Source organism: Eumetopias jubatus, unplaced genomic scaffold (genome assembly GCF_037043125.1).
Source record: "Eumetopias jubatus isolate StellerSeaLion01/CBP00866 unplaced genomic scaffold, mEumJub1_p1.0 scaffold_5, whole genome shotgun sequence".
NCBI lineage: Eukaryota > Metazoa > Chordata > Mammalia > Carnivora > Otariidae > Eumetopias > Eumetopias jubatus.
In genome coordinates, this window is record NW_028274811.1 from 45,675,569 (window position 1) to 45,687,907 (window position 12,339).

Here is a 12,339-nt window from a genome sequence, read left to right on the forward strand (position 1 = left end):
GTTACAAAAGTGAAAGCTATTTCAATGAAGATGAATAAGTTTCTAATTAACTTCCATATTCATCATGTAATGACTTAGAGTCTGTCATTTGATTTTTGGCAAAAAAATTTACCTAGTCCATAAAATGTTATTTTCAGATAAGACTTTGGTGCTTTAGAAAATGGAGCTGTACATGGTTTGAAAAAGTAAAGGGAGTCATGAAAGGAGGAAGTAAAAGCCTACTCTTTATATGCCAATGATTATCCCAAGCTTTTCCTGAAGACTGGGTTAAGGGTGATCTTGGGAGAAGGGCGAAAGGATAAGCAGAGACAGCGAGATGGAAAGATAAGCTGGGAAGATAAGTAAAGAGAGGACTAGTCACAAACTTTGTGATTTACCTGGTAAAAGTTGTAAGGCACAATTGAATTATGCTCCAGGAAACATTTATACATTTTATAATGAGGTTAAAGCATCTACAATGATGACAAAGATCACTGATAAAGCAGGAAGTCTCACCTTTTTAAAAAAATTTCCTATTGTTTTCTGTGCTTCCAGAATCTTGGTTTAAGATCAAAGATCTCAAATAGAATAAATTTGACAACTGAACTATCTGGGAAGTTCTGGTAAAATTGAGGTGCTTTCATTAATTATTCACATAATTAAATTTCCTGCTTAACTTGATCAGTCTTGGCTAAACTTGACTTGAATATCACTTCTTGGGGGCTGACAGCTTCTGGAGAACAAAGAAAATGTTTCTTTATAAATTCCTTTGATAATATCTTAATGTGACTCAGAATGAAGCAGTGCCTTATCACACAGGTACTATGCATCCATGAAAAGTAGTGATTTATACAATTCAGTGAATGAGATTTTAACAGTTCCAATTATGATGTAACTTCTTTTAGTCTAAAGCAGGAAGGATGAGAACTAGTTACCCAAGATCTTGAGCTTCTGTTTTCCTTGCTTAAGTGCTGTGAATAAATTTGGGGAAGAGGGATGTGTTTTTCCCTCCACAAAGGACAGTAAAGTTTTTGAAAGTCCCTGAGGATGCACAGTCTCTATCTCATCCCTCAATATGGACCTACCAATAGCTCTGATCCCAGATGGTTCCAAACGGTAGAAGCAGTTGTGAAGTGGAAGTAAATATGAAAATTTTTAAAAACCCTATTTGTTCCCTGTCAGCACCATCCACACCTCTTAGAGGCTAGCCCAGAGGAAAATCTAAATTTATATTTGCTGAATCTTTTTAAATGAATGAATCATTACCAACGCCTGTAGTTTGCAAAGACGCGTGCAGTAACTCCTCCCATCCTGTTCCCGTCTCTTCCTGGATATCCGTTACGTTAAACAGAACAATGAAACCAATTCCCAAATTATATGTGGCCATAAGTGGCAAAAGACCAAGAAGCGGGGTCCCTTCCTCCCAATTACCAGCAGGCTTCCATAGAACGCCTTTAAACACCTGCAATTGACATTACCAAATTGTCACCACTGTTCCGTTAGAGTCATCCTCTAAAACGCATATCACTAAAATCACTTGCTCCAGGTCACAAAGAAATCAACTACGCCTCAGAACCCTGAATACCAAAGTTCTTCTCCCAGGAGAAAAAGCAGCACCCTGGACCCTCATGGTCTGTAAAGGCTCTTTCAGGGAACATCCGTTCGGAGGCGCCTGTGTGGCTCAGTCGTTAAGCGCCTGCCTTCGGCTCAGGTCATGATCCCAAGGTCCTGGGATCGAGTCCCACATCGGGCTCCCCGCTCGGCGGGAAGCCTGCTTCTCCCTCTTCCACTCCCCCTGCTTGTGTTCCTGCTCTCGCTCTCTCTGTCAAATAATCTTTAAAAAGAAGAAAAAATCAAAAAGAACAACCGCTGATTTAGGTAGGTGTGGACAGACCAGAAACGCTGGGGACCAGAAAAGCGGCCAAGACCCAACTGCGTTCCCGGGCACCGTTAGAAAGCACCTCGGTGTCACCACAAGTGACACTCAGGACGGAGACACGCCCTGCCTGGACTGCGGCGAAGGGTTAGTGTTACAAGGGGTGGGGGGCCCTGAGGTTACCCACGGGGCGCTTCCTCTCCGGGCTGCAGGCGTTCGATTCCAGGAGACAAAGGGGGTGGGGGTGGGGGTGGGGTCACCCTGTTCTTTCGGGCGCTTTAAATCGGAAGGCTCACTTACTGCCGAGAACCAGGCCAGTGTGTGTCGGGAACGAAGCTGCACCCACCCACGACGTGCCAAGCTCCAGGCCCGGTAAGCCTTTCTTTGGGAACATCGTCCAGAAAACGGCCGCCCAGGCCGGAACGGGTCCGGCCTCCATACTCGGGCCCCGCCAACCTTGCAGATCGCGGGGATCGCGGCGTCGCCCAGGCCCTGGCACCTCCACTCACCAGCTTGGTGGCCCGGTACGGGCCGGGCCCCACGATGCGGTGCTCCATGGCCGGTAAGCAGCGGCGGCGGCGGCGGCGGCCGCCCCAGCGCGGATCCCAGCGAGCCGGCGGCGCCGCGGTTTGAATCGCGAGCCTGTGCGCTGCGGACGCTGATTGGGCGGCGCGGCGGCACGTGACGGAAACTGCGGGGCGGAGCCTCGGGGACCCCGGGATCCCGGCACCCCCGGGCCCCGCCAGGTAGGCGGCGGGCGGCTGGGCGGGCGTCTCCCTCCGAGGCTCCTGCGGCCGCGGGAGCTGGGCTCGCAGACCCGCCGGGTACAGAGTCCGCTGTCCACCCTCGCCTCGCGCGCGTACACCAGCGTGTGCGCAGACCGTGAGGGGCGCCTGCGCTTTGTCTGGGGCGAACCTGGCCCGCCTGACTTCCCCAAGCCCGCCCACGCTGTCTGTGCTAGAGAGGGTCAATGAAAGTGTAATTCGGTGATCGGAAACCGTGGACGGGGGGAGCAAATCCGTGTCCGCTTTTCATAGGTAGAGTGAACGTGCCGGTGCTGCTAATAGGATTGGGACGGGTGGGTAGTGAAATGAAGCCAGTGCACCGCCTCTACAAGTGGAGGAACACTGAAACACTGGGCAAGGGGACTTGGCCCCACGGGGTGTCGACGGCGCGTACGATCGATAGAGCTGTAAAGAGCCCCGATTCACCTTCCCGTTTTTTTCTTTTGGTAATCTATCCCTTGAATTTGAATTCTGTTTTATATCAGCCTGAAAATTTGTCTTTTGACCTTTTGACCTGTTTTACTGCTCACAATTTTCCCGCTAGGAATTGCTGGTCTGAGTTGTTCTGATTCGCTGTTGTTAAAAGGGACAAATGAGGCCACCGCTCTATACCTGCAACTCGAGTTCAAAGTTCAAATCTGAAAAAAAGTTCATACCTGGTCACCTCAGTGAGTACCCAGAATAAGATACCATAATAAAAATCTGGGTAAGAGACACCTGGGTGGCTCAGTCAGTTAAGCATCTGCCTTCGGCTTGGGTCGTGAGATCCAGGTCCTGGCGTCTGCTTCTCCTTCTCCCTCTGCCCTCCCCCCCCCCCCGCAACTCGTGCTCTCTCCCTGTCTCTCTGTCTCTCAAATAAATAAATAAATAAATTTTTTTAAAGAAAATCTGGGTAAAAGATCGGGCTCCCCCCTTCATAACACCCCTCCTACTTAGGTGCATTTTAGAAAGCCCCCCAAAATTCTGAGATGACATGTGTGTGTTACTTTTTTTAATCAGAAAAAGCAATAAAGATCATTTTTACCTTCAAGGACTGAATCCTTATCAGAAAGGACTACAGTGGGGCACAAGAGAAAGAAGCAAAGTAACTCCAGAACATGTCTGTCAACACCAGTGACCATTGTGGAACTGGGATCTGATACAGAACATCAAAACGTCATGCCCTGCTTCCTGAGCCTTTTCCCAAGAGTCCTTCATGAGCTGTAGACAAGATAATTCCTTTTACTGGAAAAACATCTCCAAATGATCTACATATCAGAGGCCACAGTCTCTGTGAAGGTAGTTTGAATTGGGCTGCTGATAATCTACCAGTCTTTCAGCATCACATGAAAACAATTGGGAAATTTCTGTGCATACTCTTCTCTGCCATATTTAAGTGTGAGGCCATCAGAATCCTGTAGAAGCTTTGACTCAGCCTCTGAACATCTTTATAGGGTACAAGGAATACTGGCAATTTCACCATCACCAGCTGACTTGTCACTGACATTAGGAAATTCCAAGCTGTGGAGCAAAACGACAGAGGCACCAAATGTATCATGGGATAGGGAATTGTGTTTCTCAATCACTGAGTAGGGAGTGGTTGGGAGCAAGGCCTTCGCTGCCAAGAGAGCTCCTGACTGCTGAATTCAGTCCTTCTACTGCCTGAAATGTCTCCCAGCTGGTTGGATGGGTCATTTTGAAAGAACTCCTCTGCTGAAACCCAAGTCACTCACTGCTTACGTTAGATTTTAGGCGTTGGGATTGTACTACTACTTTCAGTTATATTCCTTGGCATTTAAGCCATGAAGACAGTCCATTTGTTGAGGTTCTTAAAAGTTGTAAAATCCGTGATTTGATTTCCAAAGCTATTGGTCTGTCCTGTCACCACTCTATTGGGAAATGTTCCCCCAGAAATTGTATTAATACTCTTCACTAATAGGGGCATCATATTCTTTGGGGATATGGGTGATGAAGAAAGGCTAAAAACATATGGAAAATGTAAAACCATACTATTTCATTGGAACTGTTAAATCATATTTTTATTTCAGCATTTAAAAAATACCACAAAAAATAGAGATTTATATTCATTCATTCACGTATTCACTATGTCTGAGTTCCTACAATGTGCCGGGCACTGTTTCAGTCACTGGAATATTTTAGGAGAAAAAACAAAGTCTCTGTTCCCAGGAGCTGACATCCTAGTAAGGAAGGAGACAGCAAGCCAACTAAACACATAAAAGTATATATAGCTTATCAGGTGGTAATTGAGTGTTGGGAAGAAAAGTAGAAGAAGGAAAAGGAGCAGATGGTGGGGACAGGGATGCTGTTTCAGCTCAGGTGGCCAGGGAAGTGACATTTGAGTAAACAATCTGAGTCAAATAAAAGAGTAACTGGGGGAGGATCTTCTAAGCTGATGGAATAATGGCCCCTGTGAAAGCCTGAGGTGAACACATGATTGCCACGCCCAGGGAACATGGGAAGGAGGCCTGTGCCTGTGTTCTCTAGAGCAGAGTGACTGAAAGGGAGAGGGAGGAAATGGGTTTGGACACAGAGAGGAGAAGAGCTCTTTAGGTCACATTATGGGTCATGGGATTTGGATTTTACTCTGAATTGGCTGAAAATGTATTAGAAAGCTTTGAGAGTGTGTCAAGATAATAGGTTAAAGCATCTCTCTGGCCACTGTGTAGGTAGCAGAATGGCATGGGGGTAGGTGTGGAGTGAAAGCAGGAAAACCAGTTCGGAAGCTTGCAATACCCTAGGAGAAAATAAATAAATGTGGTTGATACAAAGCTTGGCACATGGTGTCATTCGACAAGTACTTGTTGAAGGAGTAAATGGACGAGAAAGTAAAACTAAGCTTCATAAGTTATTCGTCTCCTAAAGATTCATTCAATTCATTCTGCCTCTAAATATATGTCTTACATGCGTATACTCTGCAGTATAAGAGCTAACTTTTATATTTTCAGTATAACCTATAAAATTTGCTCCTGAACCTACTATTCTGCTTTGTCTTATTGTTAAAGAATTATCCACACTCACTCCTCCCTTCTGAGAAGACACAATCCATACCCAGTGCCTTGTGTTATAATCTCACACACACACACACACACACACACACACACACACACACACACACCTCCTGCCACTTCACAATCAAACCATTAGAGTTCTAAGTTAGCATAATAAAACCTTTGCCAAGGATACAGCTGAATGGATTCTCATATTGGATTCTCATATTTGGGCATAAGTTCAGTTTCTCGCACATCAGGACAGGGCTTCTTTGTTGCTATCGCTAACTATAATTCTTTGTATCTAGGAAAGCCACTTGATGACAAAAAAAATTTTAACCAACATTGGTCTGGCCAAGGAATATCGAATAAATTCAAGGAAGAACATCATGGAGACAGGAAAGCCACTTAGAAGGTAGTTGAATGAATACAGACATGAAAATCCAAGAGCAGTGGAGTGTCATGAAAACAACTGTGTCACCTTGGGCAAGACTCTTCTCCTGTGTGTCAGTTTCTAATTAAAAAAAAAAAAAAGGAAATAACAGTGATATCTGTTTCATAGTGCTATTGAAAGACTTACTTAAGGAAATACACACAGATTTCTTAGAATTCTGCTTCCCTTACACGGTAGGCAGAATTCCAAGATGGTCTCCAAGATTCCCAGACCCAGTGTATCTACTACTCCCCCCATTTTTTCAGTCAAACACGACCCCAGGTGCTGCTGTAAAGGGAATTTGCCTATGATATTAAGGTTCCAAATCAGCTGACCTTGGAATAGGGAGATTATCTAGATGAGCCTGACTTAATCACATGAGCCCTTTAAGAGGAGAGTTTTCTCCAGCTGGTGGCAGAAGTCAGAGATTCGAAGAGGAAGTGAATTCTGTCACCCTGAATGAACATGGAAGCAGATTTTTCCCCAGAGCCTCCACAGGGGAAATCAGCCTGGCTGAGGTCTTGATTTCAGGCTTCCAACACCTAATTCACTGAGCAGAGAGCACAGTCACCCAACTCCAGACTTCTGCCCAGCTAATAAGCTAATAAACCGGTGCTGTTTTTAATCATTAAATGTATTGTAATTCCAAATATGACAATAGGAAACTGATACATCTTGTATACACAAGCTCTCGATTAATGTTTATTCTAGCTATTACATGGCAGGAGAGGGGATAGTAGAAATGTCAGTACTTAGTGAATGGTTACCCACAAAGGATGAGGGAGGGGAAAAAGCCAGATGTGGCTCTAAATGTCACCTAGAAGACTGGCAGAAAGATTGCACCATTAGTCACAGTGAAACAGGCTTTGTCTGGGTAAGCAAGAAGGAACGAAGAGAAGGGACTTGACTATTCATAAGAATCACCACAGTAGCTTGTTTAAAATTCAGTTTTATGGATTCCTCCCACAGAGGTACATACAGGTATCTATATTCCATTGGTTTTTATGGCTTGACTCCTTACCAGGGACTCCAGAGATCCGTGACTTGCGCAGATTTCTAGTTTTGATGAGGCAAAACCTTAAAACTTCCCCCCGCCTGGAGGCTGGATTAAGAACATGTCATCCAGCTTGGAAGTGAGCCTAGGCACCAGCTAGGATTCGCCCACTCAATATGCCTCTGACATTCTTTCCCCTTCATGTTTATGCACATCGTGGGGAAAATATTGACTGGTATTTGAGAATTCACCTGAGTCACTGGACCTGTTCCTCCTAAACAGCAAAGGCCAAAAGAAGTTGGGGTTTGGACAAGCAGCATTTGACTGGCAGTGAAACATCCAAATAGGGGTGACCTGTGGTTGAAAATATTAGATCGAGGGGTGCCTGGGTGGCTGAGTCGTTGGGCGTCTGCCTTCAGCTCAGGTCATGATCCCAGGGTCCTGGGATCGAGTCCCACATTGGGCTCCCTGCTCAGTGGGAAGCCTGCTTCTCCCTTTCCCACTCCCCCTGCTTGTGTTCCCTCTCTCGCTGTGTCTCTGTCAAATAAATAAATAAAATCTTAAAAAAAAAGAAAATATTAGATCGAAAGGGTGGGGGAAATAGAATTGGGTACGCTGGAGCCCTACAGGTACATGAGGACTTTGAGGAAGGAAGAATATAGAACGAACAGAGGGCTTCTCCACTGTCCCACTTCAGCCCTTTGGGCTGACTACTCTGACCTCTTTCTCTGGCTCTCAATCCTGCTGCTTCACCCCTGAACCTAGGCTTCCCTGCCCACTCCTGCCACTTCACTTACCTTATTTCCCCAGCCTGCCCTGAGTCAGTGACAGCTTGATTAGGAGCCTGTCCCATTCTCGGTTCCCTCTCTGTAGGCTTAAGCTCTGGACCTCCATCAAAGACCTTCTCTTCCATTTTACTGCCAAAGGCATCAGATTCCAGTTCTAGCCTCAGCAGAATTACAAATCAATACATGCTACTGAACTTTTGGGTAGCTCCCAGGTAGTCAAATGATAAACCCCAGTATCAGCAGATCAATTGTCTTGACCTGTAGCACCTAAGCTCACTTTGAGGAAACATCTCAAAACTAGGATGACATCCATCATCTGCCTTTTAAAAAGATTCATTACAAATAGCCCGTGAGATAGCAACTGCAGTTAATATAGCCAAGGAGAATTCAATTTACCAAAAAACCCAGAAAAGTAGAGGAGGGGGAGAATGGGCAGAAGTTTCAGAAAACATGGCTGCCAGGTCTCACTGCCGCACACTTGTAAGTCGTGCTTACTGCCAGGTAAGCTCTTTGACGGGGTGTTTCCTGCAGCAGCAGCAGAGGATGCTGGTGGCCAAGCCCTGTGGACCACCAACGAACATGAGAGCCCAGAAAGGGAGAAGTGGGGCAGGGTGAGGCTTTGGAAGCCAGAGCAGGGGTGAAAACGAGACTGCGCGGCAGGAGCTGTAGCAGAGCTGTAGCAGAGCAAGGAAGGTCTGTGAGCTGGGGTTGGGGCCGGCTGTCTGTACAGCTTGAGCCCTCTTGAAGGGCTATTGTGTTTGCCTACAACACCGCCGCTTTTCTTTACTTTCAGAGTCAAGAAGCTGAAACTAGCCTGGATACCTATTTTAAAAAATCATTTTCAGCACTTGTCCTTACTAATGATGATTATTTTATATTTTGTATTTTTCTTTTCTTCATTCCTGACACAGATCCCCTTCTTCACCCCTCCATCCTTTCTCTCACTCTCCTTCCTTTCTTCTTTCTCTCAACTTTTCATTGGTTGTAACATGTACGACAGAAGCACACCCATTATCTGTAGAGGGTTTGAGGAATGTTCACAAACTGAACACACCCTTGCAACCAGCACTCCAATCAAGAAACAACATGGCCAGCACCCGTGCCGACATTCTCACACCCCCTCTGGTCTCCACCCCCCAAGAATAATTGTCACAGGTCTTTGGCTGTGTGAGAAAAAAAGGAAAGAAAGAAAGAAAGAAAGAAAGAAAAGGAAGAAAGGAAGAAAGGAAGAAAGGAAGAAAGGAAGAAAGGAAGAAAGGAAGAAAGGAAGAAAGGAAGAAAGGAAGAAAGGAAGAAAGAAAGAAAGAAAGAAAGAAAGAAAGAAAAGAAAGAAGGAGTTTACCCCAAACCAAAAAGGAACAGGAGCCAACTCACAGATTGCTAGGAATTTAGTCCATCTACATGGTAATCCAAACACCAACTATGAATATGGAGCGGGAAGGGATCAAAGGATTTCATTTAGTGGACAAAACGCAGCATTCAGTTTCCAGCTTGATTGGATATACCATTTGTGACTTTTCATTTAAAATTAAAGAGAGACTTTCTAGACATTCAAACCTGTTTGACCACATTTTCTTATCTAGCTCTCTCTGGAAAAATCTCTGATTAGGTTGCGCCTGGAATTAACAATGGGACAATGTTTAGTTTAGTTTTGTTTTGTTTTTTACAATAAATTATCAAATGCACAGTTTTTATTCAAGATCCAAGGAGGGAATAGGAGGGAGAGTGTCCATGCAGATTTCACTCTGAAGTGGCCCCCCAGCCTGTCCACACTCCGGAACCCTCAAAACTTATGAAAACACAGAGGCCAGTCCTGACTCCAGGACCCCTGAAAGTAGATGCTCCGCAGAGAAGGGACAAGAGGCTAGACCGCCTAGAACCTAAACCTGAGCACACCTCATTGTTACGATCCAGCGACCAATTTTCAGGAAATGCAGAGGGTGGGAGACCATGGGGGGTTGCAACCAGCAAAATCTGGAATGTGGGAGAGTCTGCAATGAGCAGGTATTTGCAACTGCAAGGAAGAGGGAGAGTAGAGGATGGAGGGAGAATCCAGAAGACTTGTTATGTTGGAAATTTCCATTTTTAGAAGTTTTTTTTTTAAATAAGGGAAAAGAAAAAAAGCATTTGACCGTATCCAACATTCATTCCTGATTTAAACACACACACACACACACACACACACACACACACACACACACACACCCCTCAACAAATCAGAGAATAGAAGGGAGGTTTCTCAACTTAATAAGAATCTATGAACACCCGACAGCTAACATCATAATTAATGGTGAAAGAGTGAACACTTTCTCCGCAAGATCAACAAGACAAGGATGTCTGCTCCCATCAGTTTTTTTTTAAATGTTTTATTTATTAATTCATGAGAGACAGAGAGAGAGAGAGAGAGAGAGGCAGAGGGGGAAGCAGGCTCCCAAGGAGCAGGGAGCCCGATGCGGGACTCAATCCCAGGATCCTGGGATCATGACCTGAGCCGAAGGCAGACGCTTAACCATCTGAGCCACCCAGGCGCCCAGCTCCCATCATTTTTATTCAACATTGTGCTACTGGAGATTCTAACTAGTGTAACGAGGCAAAATACATACATAAACAAACAAACAAACAAAAACAAATAGCATCCAGATTAGAAAGAATAACTAAAACAGTTTTTTATTTGTAGACCACATGATTGTCCATGCAGAAATTCCCATGAGGTCTACAAAATAGCTGCTAAAGCTAGTAAGAAAAGTTTTTCGCTTCTAAGCCTGCATCCTATCACAACCTGGGGGTCCCAGGTGGGTTGCTTTTCTTCTCTGACTGATGTCGGGAGTGAATACTCCAGTCCTCATTTAATCCTATTCCCATGTAGACAGACTTCTTTAGGGTAGCGGTTTTCAAACCTGTCTGCACACTGGAATCAATTGGAGAGCGTCAAAAACTACTGATGCCTCGGGGCACCTGGGTGGCTCAGTAGGTTCGGCTCAGGTCATGATCTCAGGGTCCTGGGATCGAGCTCCGTATCAGGCTCCCTGCTCAGCAGGGAGTCTGCTTCTTCCTCTGCCCCTCCTCCCGCTCCTGTGCTCTCTCTCTTCAAATAAATAAATAAAACCTTAAAAAACAAACAAAAAAACTACCGATGCCTGGATTCCTCTTCCATACCTTGCACTTTAGTTGTTCTGGGAATGAACAGCCTGGGTATCAGATTTTCAAGAGATTCTAATGTGCAGTCTAGTTTGAGAAACATTGCCCTGGAGGCATATTTCTGGCCTTGGAACTTCTCTGAACAGTGAGCCCTGTTGGGTTTTCTTTGGGATCTGCCTGCCCACAATGTTGACCAAATCTGTTCCGCTACTCTGAACCACCACTTTTATAATAATAGGCCCTGTGGCAAGGGGTACAGGGAACAGGAGCTGGGAGAAGCCTGTGGTTGTCCAGGGGTGACTAGGACAAGGTAAGTCTATCTGATCTAGGGATAAGGAAGTTTCAGCAAGCCCTCTTAGTGAACAGGCTTAAAGCCATCTTGTCTTAACATTTACCTCCCCAACTTTTGTTTGAAAGTATTTCAAACCTGCAGAAAAGTTCATAGATTAGTCCAATGACACCTACATACTCTCCACATACCTTCATCAGATGTTAACATTGCGCTTCATTTACTATCCCCCAGCTTCCCCTGCTGAAGCCCCGTAGTTCATTGTCATCTCCTAAAAACAAGGGTATTTGTCTACTTCGCCATGATATAATTTTACCCTCAAGAAGTTTAACATTGATACATTAATATTACCTAATCTATAATCCGTATTCAAATTTCTCCAATTATGCAAAATTTCTTTTATACCTATTTTAAGGACCCCACTCTGCATTTACTTGTCTCTTTACTCTCCATGATCTAGAATAATCTCCCTCCTTTTTACAAGACAATGACAAACGTGAAAAGGCCAGAGTGTGTTGCAGAATACGTCAAAGGTAATGATGCTTCCTTATGATTAGATTCATCTTAAATATTTAGCAAGAATACCATATTGATGATGTTGTATGCTTCCAACTGCATCCCATCAGGAAGACCAGGTCAATTTGTCCCATTTTCTCTGATGCAGGCACCCACCTGAACTCTTCATTTTAAAGTATCTTTTTCCTTCATACTTAATAAATAAATAATCTGTAGGGTGAACCTATGAGACCATATGACTACCCTGTTCCCCTACAAACTTATACCCGATGGTTTTAACATTCCATGGTAATCAGTTATTACAATAGTGGTTGCAAATAGCAATATTCTAATGCTACCATTCCTTCCACATGTTTTAGCCGACGTTCCACTATAAATAAGACCTTTTGTCCCCTCTACACCACTTCCGGCTTTTTTCCCCCATCTGCTGCTTTTTTGAGTATCATTATGGACTCATGAATCTTTGCTTATTTAACAAATTATGATTCATTATTGTTATTTGTCTTTTTGAAACCAGCTCTTGTGTTCTTTCAATATGTCCTCTTTAGCCTTTA

The 12,339-nt window shown here is 44.6% G+C and overlaps 1 protein-coding gene and 1 long non-coding RNA gene across 2 annotated transcripts in view; one reads left to right on the forward strand and one right to left on the reverse strand.

Moving 5' to 3' along the window:
* The window catches only part of DEPDC1B (DEP domain containing 1B), an 84,338-nt gene extending 81,839 nt beyond the window's left edge, over window positions 1-2,499 (reverse strand). The window contains exon 1 of the mRNA XM_028119136.2: window positions 2,365-2,499. Within this exon, the coding sequence (XP_027974937.1) occupies window positions 2,365-2,412 (48 nt within the window). The 5' untranslated portion in view covers window positions 2,413-2,499. The remainder of the gene's footprint in view (window positions 1-2,364) is intronic.
* LOC114221024 (uncharacterized) lies at window positions 2,172-4,718 on the forward strand. The gene is made up of 3 exons (XR_003611668.2): window positions 2,172-2,601; window positions 3,185-3,308; window positions 3,672-4,718. It is a non-coding gene; the product is annotated as an uncharacterized LOC114221024 (long non-coding RNA).
* The last annotated feature ends 7,621 nt before the right edge of the window (window positions 4,719-12,339 follow it).